The sequence below is a fragment of the Antedon bifida genome, chromosome 8 (assembly GCF_963402885.1).
Source record: "Antedon bifida chromosome 8, ecAntBifi1.1, whole genome shotgun sequence".
Lineage (NCBI taxonomy): Eukaryota > Metazoa > Echinodermata > Crinoidea > Comatulida > Antedonidae > Antedon > Antedon bifida.
The window spans coordinates 14791091-14805093 of NC_136233.1; the positions used below are offsets into that span (position 1 = coordinate 14791091).

A 14003-nucleotide genomic window follows, 5' to 3' on the forward strand; every position below is an offset into this window, starting at 1 on the left:
TTTCACAGTTTTATTAATATCATAACCGTCATGTTATTAGAATCATAACGATTCGATTATTTTGTTGTATTAAAGCAATCTAGCCTCAAGATCAAGAAAGGGGAATAGAAGATAGGCCCTCCATACCAACATTCAAGTAGGCTAATGCATGCAGAAGATAAATAACAAAAAGAGTTAAATATGTTGGTTAACGTATGTGCCCTTCTAACAATTTGTGTCTTCTATGAGACGCCGCCTCGGAGCAAGGGTCAATGGTCAACAACCGACATATAATTTAGTTCATAAACTGTCTTTTTGTCATAATAAGAAAATTAATTTTCATACCAACGCAGGAACCGCAAGAATGTAGCACACACACTGTATAACTTTTAGTTAAATCAAAATCAGGCTGGATTATGATTTTTATTATTATCAATTATGTAGTACGATAAGATACCATACGTGACTTTACACTTGTGTTTATTAGTGGGTATTAGAAGAAGATAAATAACAAAAAGAGTTAAATATGTTGGTTAACGTATGTGCCCTTCTAACAATTTGTGTCTACTATGAGGCTGGATTATGATTTTTATTATTATCAATTATGTAGTACCATACGTGACTTTACACTTGTGCTTATTAGTGGGTATTTAATTACTTAATATATTTATTCATAATATGTATGTGTATTCATTTTACTGGAATATTCGCTAAAAGGGAATGAAGTTCATTTTGCAATATTATTTTAAACCGCGTTCTATAAATAAGGATGTAGGCCTAAGTAACAATTAACTTGTAACAAAACGGTCTACAAAGATGAATACAAAGTGGTAACCCAATACGGAAATGTAATTTATGGTACGACAAAAAAACCAAACAGTAAATACAATACAATTAAATATTTAAAAAAACCAATCAAGATGCACATTAGCTGGACGCGCGCGTTTAAACGATGATAATAAGGTGTCATTGCAATATAATGAGAAGAAAATGATTAATGAAGTGTGATCGATTCATTAGGACTGTTTTTTTCAAGATCATCATGGCAACGCTTGAAAGGCGATACGTTACTCTAGGCATGCATAAATACAAACAATAAACATGTGAAAGATTTAGTTTTCTGCTTCATTTACCTTGTAGATATAAATATTCATTTAGGAAGCAGATATCGTTAGAAAGAGCTCTGATTGGCCAATAATAATGTTCTATTTGAGCTGTTGCTGGGCATTCCAAACAAATAGCAAAAACTTAACATTTTCTACCATTTAATCGAAAAAAATTGAGAAGAGCCGCAGTATACCGTCAATAACGTAAGTATTTTCGCAATTATTTAATTATATATTTTATTAATTTTTTTTCTCTTCACAAAAAAGGGAAATTTCAGCAGGGGAAGAAAATGGGATTATTACTAGATTTTAGGAATTGAATGTTCCTCTACTAAATGTCAATACTACTTCGAACTGAGGCGTGGTAGCGGAGTCTACCTCTCTGTGAATTTCCGTCAGAAGATTAGGCTTAAAGCTCAGGTACAGGCATGAATTTCAAATATAATATCTGGTTAATTATACATAAATCAAATATTTGTAACAGAAATCAAGACGAAAAAACATGAATTTCCCTTAATATGGTCATAAAAACCAGGAAGACCTTTTTTCAGTAGTTAGGTAGTTATGAGTGAGTGGCCGAGCGGTTAAGACAGTGGAACCGTAATTAGGTAGCCATAACATCGGCACTTTGACTGAAGAGGTTACCCAGTATAAATATATATCTCAATCAATCAATCAACCTAATGTAATAACATGTCTGGTGACTCCCTAGAAGGTGAAAAAAGATGGTGGATATACGGTGGATAATTTTTGCTATAGCATGAAAATAAAAATCTGAAGTTGAATAAAAATACCAGAAATGTAAAATTCAAGTTATATTACCTATATTTAATCATCTGATAACATTTTTTACCACACCATTTATTTTTCATAGGGTTTTAAAATGCCTCTCTATTTACAAAATTTGTGTACTAAAGAATAGAGATTTTACTGTGTAATTTGAACTATCCCCCCACTGATAAGAAAGTGCTTATTGTCAACAAGCTCGTGTAACACAAATAAAATCCCAAAAATGATGAAACATAGGGGAAACTATAGATCGATAATTATTGGAATGTATGGTCAATAGAAATTGTTTGCCCGCACCTGGCCTTTAAACACGAGCTATGAAACGGTGCCAAAATGAGACTGCAGTAGGCAATGGTACATTGAATACAAACTTATTTTGTTTGTAAACCAATCAGGATTATGTTTTGGGTGTCTAGAAAACTCAGATCTCAGATATATCTGAGTTTTCTAGATCTAGAAAACTCAGATATCAATATCTGACTTTTCTAGATCTAGATATATCTGAGATCTGAGTTTTCTAGATCTGAGTTTTCTAGACACCCTTATGTTTTTACTTTTATATACAATTGTTATATCTATACACAATTAATGAGAATTGCGTAATATGGCATATAATTATATAATTTTGAATTGAAAAAAGAATATAGGATAAAAGGAATTTAATACCATATTTGAGCAATGTTGATATCCATCGCTAGGAGAAATGTGATCGTATAACTTACTCACAATTGTTACTGTCTTTGTATTAATTGATTGTATTATTAATTGATTATATCAAACTTAATTAAAGGCAGCCTATAATATTAATAGCAATACACTTGCTACAGATGAAATGCCATCAAATTCGGATAAGATATCGATTTTATTCGTGGGAGATGTTTTCGTTTTCGCACCGCTCCTTTAGGCAGTTATATTCAAGAGAACGGAAGCATTGAAGCATTAGGACCATGTGGTAGCTTATTGTTTACTACGGTCGAAAAAATGGGTATTTGGAAACTAGGACTGGGCATGCGCACACCCCAAAGCACGTCTGGGAAATAAGACTATGAAAACATTTGTTGATAAATAGTGAGATGCATATAGACGGTAATTATCGTGAGATGAGCGGCGTTTTTTGTTTAAGGTTGAAATTTCGAAGCTTGGCTCAGCTCCCCCAATTGGATGTAACGCAATATAGGCGCAATGAGTGTGAATCCCAAGCTTTGTGACGCGATGATGTTTCCCCAATGACGTTAAAATTGATCTTCTCGCATCAATCTTTAACCATAATACTGTATACATAAAATAGTGTACGGTTCTAGGCAGCTTTGTGTCCGAAAGGCTTTTAAAATTACGTTTAGGTTTATGTACCTTTTCCCTTACTCTATACACACAGAAATCAAGCATACTTTTTTCAATCTACTAAAAGTTTAAAATGAATAAGTTTCTTCTTTTTTTTAGGTTCATCATGGGTCATCAAATGTGGTTGGTACTAGCAATATTTACTACTGTTATTACAACAGGTAAAGTGTTTTTAATATTTATTTTATTTATATACACTTAATGAAGCAAATTTATTTTTATTTATTCAATTTCTGCCATATACAATACATAGAAAAAAACAAAACAAATATAAATGGCAAGGAAAGACCAAACAGGTGCTCTGGTCAACCCAGAACAGAGCACAGACAAAAAACAAATTATGTGACAAAAACAATTTCATCACAATTGTAAAGGTATTAATATCTCCATTTTATTTTATATTAGTAGTCTATGTTCTAGACTGTATTGAAACTTAATTTTGGGTAAAAAGATATTATTTTGGCACACATGGCGCTTCATTAATTGTGATATTATATGGAGCAATGAATACAATTTCATAAACAGAACGGGGATTGATTGTTGGGATAAGATGTTCGGGACATAAAAAGTGCGGAGTAGTGAAAAGCATCGCATTGATCTGTTTCTTTTTAATTTTCAGGCAGTTACGCCCTGACATGTTATTCATGTAACAGTGCCTTAGAGAGTAAATGCGGTGACCCTTTTGACAGTGCCCAGATTACAACGGTCAACTGCACAAATTCATGTTACGTAAGTTACAACCAATAATTGTCTATTGCCACTCCTACAAGAATCGTGTAATTTGAAGGAGACTCCCCTTCCCGCCACAGATACAGAATAACATAAATTAATATGACTAGCAGTTAATTAATTAATTCGTGATAGGTATTTTAAGAAATTGGTCTAAAAAATACATATTTTCGCAAAAAAAAAAAAAGGGATCGTCCTAACATTAGTCGAATGACTAAAAGGGAATTAAAAAGGTACCCCATCTCAAACGTCGCTCGCTTGTGACGATAGTATTTTAGTTGGTTAAGATTGGTTTCCACGTGGACGCAACGACGTAGGCCCAACGTAAGTGAGCTGACCAATCACACGAGACGGTGCGGATGATCCATCGCGTCGTGATTGGTCAAATCAATGTGCGGTCTTTTGTGTGACGCACAATTTGACCTAATTTGCATATTTCCACTTGTGGTTATGTTTAAATACGACGGAATGTATTTGTAAAAGGTGGTTAGTTCCGGCCAGGTCGCTGTATGCAAGAGTCAAATAAAAGTGAATGGTACCAAATATATTGTAAGCAACAACATGTAAGATATATTTCATTTTTCTTTTAGAAAAGTGAGTCAAAGGCAAATGACGTTGAGGCAGTAATTCGTGGATGTGGAGTTTTCACGACCCAATGTGCTGAATCTGGTGGCGTCGAATTATGTTATACCGTTTGCACTACCGATGAATGTAATGGCTCAATGCAAACAGCCGTAGGCAGCGCCCTCTTCATCGTTGCGTCTGGACTCATCTCTCTGATAATGTTGTAAACAGAGCTAAAGATAAATATTTATCATTACATTTGATTTTAGATAATATAATATATAAATAGTGAGAATATATCTCATAAATTGTAATTTTTACGACTATAAAGAATTTTATCGTAAGTGAAGCAATCGTGAATTAGGATAGAATTTATACCAGAATTGACTGTAAATGTGGTGTGGTGGCATACATTTTAGAAGATATTTTAAAATTTTGTAAATTATAACGTAAATTAAATCAAAGTTTGTTAATATAATAATTATTTACTTTTCCATGCAAACCTTCAAAGATTATCTATCAAAATAATGTGTAACCAATCGAAACCGAGTTAATTCGCTCGAACAAATTCGCCAGCTGTGGAGAGACTTTTTTGAATGCGGCTCTTGTTTGTTGTATTTATAAATTAGGATGTGGCTTCATTTATTTATAATGTACTTGGTTATTTAGAAATTATATATATATATATATATATATATATATTTAATGTGGTACAAAATGTTTTTGTTTTGTTTTGAGATACAAGTTGTAATTTTAAAATAAATTACGTTTAATTTAGAGTGTTTGTATCGTCTACAAATTGTGTCATTTCGTCAGTGACGCGTACCACAAAATACTGGCAACTACACAGCCATTGAATGAAAGAGTGACGGCTGTCCTACCAAATCAAAAAGTCATATTGTTGTAGATGATTTGATCATTATTATAAAAATGATGAAGGTTCATGGGTTACATGGGGAGAATATTATCATGAGTTAAACTATAATATATAATAAATATATAAGAGTGGAGATGATAATTAACTATATTTCGGGCTTACACACGAGTGATAAAAGAAAAAAAGGTGGCAATTGAAATTACACGTGACAATATACTGACATGATTATGAAAGTATTTACAAATGTAATAAAATACTTCTTGTTTAGAACAAGCACATAACATTTTATTGCCCACCTTAGGAACACTCCTTTATTAAAATGTAGGCCCCTGTCTAAACAATGATGCCAATCTCAAATATTGAACCATAAAATCAAAGTCAAAGTCGGTGGATGAGTCTTTCCAACTTTGTCAGAACAACACCTTAACGGTAAGTATATGACTGTTATATAGACCAACTAATAGTTAGGATAGGAGTATATACAAAAAATAAAAATTGCAATTGGTACGACCCATTATATATATTATATTATATTATATAAGTCAGCAGAACTGAAGTTGAAAGAGAAACGGTTGTGGTTCATACCACAGGTAAAATGTCGACGTTAATTAAAGTTCAATATTTACGGCAAAGACGTATTCTTTTTAATAAAAATAACTATTTTTTTTTCTGTATTTCAGGGATAACGATGAGTTTTCAATTTGTGTCTGTGGTGGTAATAATGATCGGTCTTGCTACAACAGGTAAGCTCTATGGTGGTATGGATTGGAACCAACCAATCATGAATAAATGAATAAAAAACAGCCAATCTTTTGTAAAGTGTAAATAAAAACATACCCTTTTCGTTTAGATTGTGAGGAAAGCGCCTCAACTATTTAAATAAATTTCAAACATTTGAAAATATAATGTAATGCTTTACGAATACGAATACGAATAGAACTTTATTGCAATCAAACGAAAGATTGAAGTTTAACAAAAGCGTTTCACTCAGAAAAATAAAATGCAATATACAAATATAAAAGACATTCAGAAATGTAGAACATACAATCAAAAAATTATAAGAAAGATTATAAGCAGCAGAAGGAGCCTCCGGTAACAAATGATTCAATCTGTGACTGGGGTCTTTGATTTTAACAAAAAAATCCTTGCACAGTCGAACACGGCGGTCTTCTAAGGTAGAAAAACCAAAGAAGCTGCGGGCATCGGAATAAGTAGCATGCGGAAAAATACATGCTTTCATGATAAAAAGAAATTAATCACAATACGTACATGTTTCTGTGTCTTTACCGATATTTCTTGAAAAACAATCTATCTCGTAATGTATTCAATATCATTAGCTAGTTTTACCTCTCCGCGCTTACTACTGTTATAGTGTGTCACGTGCCCCAAACCAGCATGAACGCACACCCGTGTATTATGCTTATAATAAAGGTTCAATCCAAACTACTTTTTTTCTTTATAGGCAACTGCATCCGTTGTTATTCGTGTAATCAATTGGAGGATAGTGGATGTACTGATCCATTTGACAGTACGGTGGTCTCCAGTGTGACATGCTCTTCTTATGATTCATGTAATGTATGTATTGTTTAATCCTGCCTGTTATTTTGGATGTATATTAGATAATTGATATAGACGCTTCGAAATGACTCGGAAAGAAGCAACAATTGTAACATGTTTGATGTAATTCCTAAATTCATTATATTTAAAATAGTAATTATAGTAGCTATAAGTACTATAGCTAACTTTACATGTCCAGATATCGTGCGCACTACGAAGGTATTAATTGGTGTTGTAGGAGTAGGTTGGTGCAAGCGAATAAGCATGATTGTATTTTTCTTTAGAAACAAACAACAACCGTCTCTGGTGTCACCGATGTTACTCGTGGATGTGGTGCCGTTGAAAACTACTGCGTAACAGATGGTGGGGTAGAATACTGTTTCTACACTTGTACCACAGACAACTGCAATGGATCGACATTCATTACCAGCAGCGTGGTTCTCTTGGTTACTTCCGCACTTACGTACCTTACCATACGCTAAACACACGCCGGAGTGGGTGTGTATCCGAGTCATGTTTTTAATTTCTTAGCACCGTAGTTTTAAGTAGTTGATAATATTAATAAAATATGAAATTGCTTATATTTGAATAATTATATTGTTTCCAAACCCTCCAGAAAATAAAAATTACGTAAATTAAAATAATAATACATTTGACCATGTATGTCTATGCAGTGGTGTACAGTGCAATGATTTTTTATCGATGTGATTTTATATTGTAGTGCCTCGTGATTGGCTAGTGGTTGTCATCTACGTCAGAGCCAATCACCAGGCCTAATCGAATCAAAACCGCGTCCCTGATCTGATTAGACCTACTGCCGTGGGTCTACCACACTGGCCAGAAGTATTTTCTAGATGAATAAATTACGGCTCAACGCAGCGCAGCAAAGAAGATATTTGTTTATTTTGTAACATTGTGGGTCGGTCCACGGGGTTGTTGTCGGCAAGATTGATCGCCACTGATATTAATCTTATTTTATCCATGATCTAACCACTATTTTTGACAATACATTTTTTATGTTTGATAGTAAAGTAGTATTTGCGGTACACAATGGTTTCCAAAAGCAAATAAAATTACTGTATTGCACACATAGTCAGCTGCATTATCCACTTTTAACGTATCTTTTAAATAGTAATTTAGAAATAAAACTATATACTGAAAATAATTGATTGTTTTATGTTATTCTTCATTTTGATTCATTCTTCATTGTTTGAAAATAGTTTTTTAATATGCTAAAAAATTAAAATTTTTAAAATGTTCGTCAGATTTTCAATTGATGTTTTTAACAATGATGTTTACAATTCAGTGAACCTGTTCTCCATCGCACTATTATCGCTGGTTTTGTGCGCATGCGAATCAAAATGCAGTCAATTACCAATGATAGAATGTGTTATAAGGCCCAGGCCCGTTTATACTACGATATAAAGATAAATATACATTTCCTACAAAAAACAAAAGCAAAAAAGAAAAGTTTTCATAACTATCAACTCTCTAGAATAAATATTCATTATTTTGTTTAATGACATCATGATCATTAAGAAAAATCAAATTGTAATACAACGGTTTTATTGTTCTTATTGATTATGACATCATTTTATTGGACTTTTGAAAATATTATTTTCATCGAAGGACAGTATAAATGGTTTAAAAGGATAGGATTAAAACTTCTAATTTATTTGCTTTCAGTGGAAACTGTTACTGTCCTTGTTTATCTTGATATAAACGGGCCTATAAAATGTTATAAAGTAGGCCTACTTTATGTTTGAACAAGCACATCAAATATATTGCACCAATCTCAAGTAAACTGAAGTGATACTTGAAATTTAACAATACATTGATACATACGAATTTCAAATATCGACCCATGTAAAAGCGTTCCAAACAGATAAAATCACAGAAACAGTCTTTAAATAACTTCGTTAGAACAACACCTAAAACGGTAAGTTCTATGACTTTTATATTTTATAATATTATATAATATTGGTATATACCAATGAGTAGGCGCGTAGCAGAACTGAAGTTAAGGAGAAATGGATGTGGTAAATGAATTGTTGGCGATGGAGAAAATGGCATTTTTCACACAAACGATCGCCCATAAAATTCAAAATTACCGTCGATTTATGACGTTAGGTCTATGTTGACAGGAAAACAGGGGACATGCGCGACGCAAGTAATTTGACAAATCACAAGCAACAGTTCGTACGCCCAGTCACTTGTGATGGGTCTAATGTTATGCGTTTCGCGTACGTCTTTACGTTCCGTCCTAAAGCGTGGTTCCCACTAGCGACGCAACGCAAGGACGTAACGCAACGCAAGTGAATTGACCAATCACAAGCGATGGCTTATTTGCTTGTGATTGCTAACTGTCTATAACTTCGCTTGTCATTGGTTAAAACGCCTGCGTTGCGTTTACGTCCTTGCGTTACGTTCTAGTAGGAACCAAGCTTTAATGCTTGGTAACGTAACGCAACGTAAGTGAATTGACCAATCACAAGCGATGGATTATTCGAACTGTTGCTTGTCATTGGTCAACATGCTTGCGTTGCGTTTACGTCCTTGCGTTACGTTCTAGTGGGAACCAAGCTTAATGGAAACCAAGCTTAAAGACACAACAACCCACAAGGAAGATGCATGGATTCAATACACCATATAGTGTATGAAACCATTACTTTATAATATGCCTACCTAACCTCACTTAATATGTATTTTAGGTACTACAATGGGTCTTTATCTTTTGTCTGTGGTGGTAATTAGCTGTCTTGCTGCAAGAGGTAAGTCTTCTTCTGTTACTTTTATGAATATTCTTTTATATTACATTTTTAAGTTCTTGGTTATTATTTTTTACTTTAAGTATCAATTTAAGTTATCAATACAGTATTTCCTTAGCATAGTAAGTTTTTTCCTTAGAATAAAATAATACATTTTATATTTAACAACAGTTGTAACAACAGAATATCTTGATAATAATAATTATATCATGCAACTTTCTGCTTAATATTTTTCTAGAATGATTTTCTGATCATTTAAAAAAAAATTGTGATTCAACCTGAATTTTAACTCGTCTAAAACATGTTTTATACTGATTGTTGTATAATTATATTGTATAATAATATATATATAATTTAAAAAAAACAACTATAAACTAAAACTCAAAGATAATGAAAAGTAATAAATTCTACCAAACATTCTTGTGTTTCAGGTAACTGTATTAAGTGCTATGCATGTGATTCATCAACACATGAAGGCTGTGATGACCCATTTGACAGTACGGTGGTCCCCAGTGTGACATGCGCATATGGCAACACATGTTATGTAAGTATTGTCTAAGACACAATAATCAAAGATTTACAATTAAAAATATAATGATAAAATAACACTTTTTTCCAAATAAAAATGTGACGGTACTCTCTTTTATGCAAAATTGAGACACGGGATAATTATACTTAAATAATTAAATTACTTGCGATGCCTTAGGTTCTTGCGTGAGAAACAAGTTTTAGAGTGATGGTTGTTACAATATATTTATTTCAGACGATGATGCAGCACTGATTACGTAAACGTAGCGTAATATGTGCACGCCTTATGATAGCTTCCGACTATACTGATCAAACAAGAGTTTGATCAGATTGCCAATCGGATGTTTTTAAACGTATACGCACTAGGCCTTATTGGTTTGTAAAGCATTAGTTTTTATTTCAGAAAGCCAAAGCATCCCAAAATGGTGTAAATTTTGTTTTTCGTGACTGTGGTGACTTCATAGATGGCTACTGTATAGAAAATTATTATGGGTTCAGTGCGTGTTTCTACACTTGTACAACTGACAACTGCAACGGCGAAACGTACTACAACCGCAACGAGGCAACATTCACCACTAGCAGTGTATTTAATCTCTTGGTTACGTCAGTACTTACGTATCTTAGCATACGCTAAAACACGTATCATATTTAATTGTGTGTACGGTAGCATAATACTACATTCGGGAAGTTATGTTTGAAAATTAAATTTATTACGAATGAATACAGACAAAGCGACACATGGACTTTTCCATGGTCTACAACACATTCCAACAATAAATTCAGATTAGTTTTAAAATAATACTACTCTATTCTGTTTGATAATATGCAGACATCCTTCTATTAGACAACCCTATATTAGTTATTCAAATCAGATTGAATAGAAAAGATGTTCACAGTTAACGATTGAACAATAAAACTGTAATGTCACAGTATTTTAGGAAAGTATCGAGCAAGACGTTGTTTCTGGAGACACAAATGCATTTCATATGACACAATTTTAACTATTTTCATAACAATAAAATATTCAGAAATAAAAGTAGTACAAGAAGAAACGATACTGACAATATTTGGTTGTTTTTTTAAACACTGTATTACTCTTTGTTTTATGGCCTATTTGAAATTAGTTCGTTTATTATAATTAGTTTTCACAAACAATTAATCCGTTCGTATATGCACTGTGTCCGTGTTATTACCCAGAATTGATTCATCGAAATTTACCACAGATCACACACAGAGACAATGTCATCTTCAGCAACATTACACACACTGTACCATCTTTATATTTGTTACATAAAATCAAATGAACAGAGTATCAACATTCCTAAAATATAATATATACTAATAATTACGGTATATAAATGCGGAGTGTAATGGAACCTTTTTTTAATTAATCATTTATTTCGGTTTCGGTCATCATCGCAATCTACCGCTTCCATCCCAAATACAAATTATATCGCTTCTATCATCTTGAATCATTGACATCAAAGGCAAAACGGAGGAACTTTCTCAACATTACAAATGCAATCAATCAATTGGCATGGTTGTCAAAATTAATAATATTTTCAAAATACTTCTATCATTCCCACCCGAGGTCCGTGACTTCTTTTACATTTACGCCCTCTATGGCAATAAGTATATATAGGTTGAATAGGAACTAGGAAGTAACCAACTTCACATACATAAATACTGAGCCATAAAATTAAAAGTCTCAAAATTCCCAGAAACAGCACCGTCAGAACAATAACTAATAGCAGTAAGTTCTATGACTTTTATATTTATATTTTAAAGACAAATGTGGTTGTGTAATAGGCATATTATAATTAACTAAGGTAAAATACTATTACTGATTAGCATTTTCTTTTAATATTCAAACTATAGATTTTAAAACATTCATTTTTAAACTTAACATTAACGTCGTATTAAATAATACATTAAGAAAATCAAGTACAATTTAAGTAAAATATCTACTAATAACAAAACAAAACAAAAAAACACCCACCCACCTGCCCTTTTTATTGCACAGGTTTAATAACATTGAATACTGCATTAATTGTTTGTAAATGACAATGAGGTTTCAACTGTTATCCGTGGTGGTAATATTAAGTCTTGCTGCAAGAGGTAAGTTATTACTTTTTTTATTTGATACAGAAAGCAAATAAATGATGTGGAAGCAGCACATTCATTCATTCATTTAATTTATTTCAGTCAAACACAATATTACATTTGAAATTGTAGGTTTGTTCAAGTTAAAATAAAACAATGATAAAATACACAAAAACAATTACAATAAAAAGCAAATTCCAGGTTAAAAGTCCGTTAAAATTTGATTAAAATAGTTTGAAACCTTCTAAAAGGTATAAGTTAAAAACAAACTAATTGGTGTTTACAGTGCAGCGTTTCCATGCCATATCGAAATGCCTCATCGCAGGTTGAAGAAAAAAGATCCTATCCAATGTTTTTTCCATTTCGGATATGCTACAGATCGGGACCAGTTAGGCCTACTCTCCAAACATTTAATCAACAAACAAACAAGCCACCAACAACTACCAGTCAAGCTTGTACAGGAGGCAAATTGCTTGTACAGGCAGATTGGGTGTTTCGAATGTGAGGGACGTAACTCAAATGATTATAAACTACTTACAACACAAGTTATGATACAAAGCCACCTTGAGCGCACACCATCTATGTACTGTCTGTATTTATGATTATTTAAAAAATACACGCAACGTGTTGATTTGGGAGGCCAATGAGTGAATTACATCGGTTATTTTCGTCCGCTCACTCAAAATATTCATACTATAAAATCATAATGTGACAACATGTTTATATTTCATCATTAGAACTAGCTTCTAATAATCCGAACTACTTTTATTTTTGTTTCAGGCAACTGCGTCCGTTGTTATGAGTGTATTTCATTGGATAACGGATGCGAGGATCCATTTGACAGTTCAGTGGTGGTCAGCGTAGAATGCAGCGGATATAGTGCATGTTATGTAAGTAATTTCTGGTCTACCTCAACAGAAACAATCTAAGGTTTTTTAATGTTTATGGAAACAAGTATAATCATACCGTACAGCAGCAATGAAAATAACACATTTTTTCTCCAATAATAACAAATGATATAAGTGTTGTGAAAGTAACTTTTACGCAAATGCAATGACGTAGGCGCAACGCGAACGAGTTGACCAATTACAAGCAACAGTTCGGATGACATCGCGTCGTGATTGTTGCGCTTACGTCGTCCTTGTGTTGTGTCCAAGTGAGAACGAAGCTCTTTGATGATTGTGACGTCACAATACGTTGTGTTATTGCTGCTGATTTTCATCCTGATGACGACGACGCACACTGAATACTTTAACATAATATCATATAGCGTTTGAAAAACTATGCTAGTGACAACTTAGGATAGGGCCTAGCCTACAAGCGAATGAAAATGATTTTTTTTATAGAAAGAAATAACAACTGGCACTGGCGACAGTTTTATGCAACGTGGATGTGGTTCGCCATTAAAAAAAACCACCTGTAGTAGAAATGAACATGGGATAAAAGTCTGTATCTACAGTTGTCAGACGGACTACTGCAACGGAGCGACATTCATCACCAGCAGCGTCGTCCTTTTGATGACGTATGCAATTACGTACTTTATCATATTTTAATAAACTAAACACTAATCTTACCAAGGAATATTAAGATTTTATATACTCTTTCCTGGTCTTATTATACTTAGAGGTTCTATACACGATTTGGCATAATATTCTTAACAAT

At 33.0% G+C, this 14003-nt stretch overlaps 3 protein-coding genes across 3 annotated transcripts; all 3 read left to right on the top strand.

Annotated features, from left to right (window-relative positions):
- The first annotated feature begins 1159 nt into the window (after nt 1–1159).
- Nucleotides 1160–5101, top strand: LOC144850055 (uncharacterized). The gene is made up of 4 exons (XM_078707231.1): nt 1160–1289; nt 3315–3376; nt 3835–3944; nt 4535–5101. Exons 2-4 carry the CDS (start codon nt 3322–3324, stop codon nt 4733–4735), a joined length of 366 nt encoding a protein of 121 aa, XP_078563357.1. The 5' UTR covers nt 1160–1289; nt 3315–3321; the 3' UTR covers nt 4736–5101.
- Nucleotides 5102–9661: 4560 nt separating this feature from the next.
- LOC144850995 (UPAR/Ly6 domain-containing protein crok-like) lies at nt 9662–10872 on the top strand. The gene is made up of 3 exons (XM_078708519.1): nt 9662–9713; nt 10142–10254; nt 10642–10872. The coding sequence occupies exons 1-3, from the start codon at nt 9662–9664 to the stop codon at nt 10870–10872; spliced, it is 396 nt and encodes a 131-aa protein (XP_078564645.1).
- A 1091-nt stretch (nt 10873–11963) lies between these two features.
- Nucleotides 11964–13894, top strand: LOC144850996 (uncharacterized). The gene is made up of 4 exons (XM_078708520.1): nt 11964–11991; nt 12262–12356; nt 13122–13231; nt 13688–13894. Exons 2-4 carry the CDS (start codon nt 12299–12301, stop codon nt 13892–13894), a joined length of 375 nt encoding a protein of 124 aa, XP_078564646.1. The 5' UTR covers nt 11964–11991; nt 12262–12298.
- The last annotated feature ends 109 nt before the right edge of the window (nt 13895–14003 follow it).

Bases quoted from the DNA above. Each gene is read 5' to 3' on its own strand.
- LOC144850055 (XM_078707231.1), top strand. From the start codon at position 3,322: ATGGGTCATCAAATGTGGTTGGTACTAGCAATATTTACTACTGTTATT. The intron at 3,377-3,834 runs GTAAAGTGTTTT...TTTAATTTTCAG, and splicing joins TACTACTGTTATTACAACAG to GCAGTTACGCCCTGACATGT. The intron at 3,945-4,534 runs GTAAGTTACAAC...TTTTTCTTTTAG, and splicing joins ACTGCACAAATTCATGTTAC to AAAAGTGAGTCAAAGGCAAA.
- LOC144850995 (XM_078708519.1), top strand. From the start codon at position 9,662: ATGGGTCTTTATCTTTTGTCTGTGGTGGTAATTAGCTGTCTTGCTGCA. The intron at 9,714-10,141 runs GTAAGTCTTCTT...CTTGTGTTTCAG, and splicing joins TAGCTGTCTTGCTGCAAGAG to GTAACTGTATTAAGTGCTAT. The intron at 10,255-10,641 runs GTAAGTATTGTC...TTTTTATTTCAG, and splicing joins CATATGGCAACACATGTTAT to AAAGCCAAAGCATCCCAAAA.
- LOC144850996 (XM_078708520.1), top strand. From the start codon at position 12,299: ATGACAATGAGGTTTCAACTGTTATCCGTGGTGGTAATATTAAGTCTT. The intron at 12,357-13,121 runs GTAAGTTATTAC...TTTTTGTTTCAG, and splicing joins ATTAAGTCTTGCTGCAAGAG to GCAACTGCGTCCGTTGTTAT. The intron at 13,232-13,687 runs GTAAGTAATTTC...TTTTTTTTATAG, and splicing joins GCGGATATAGTGCATGTTAT to AAAGAAATAACAACTGGCAC.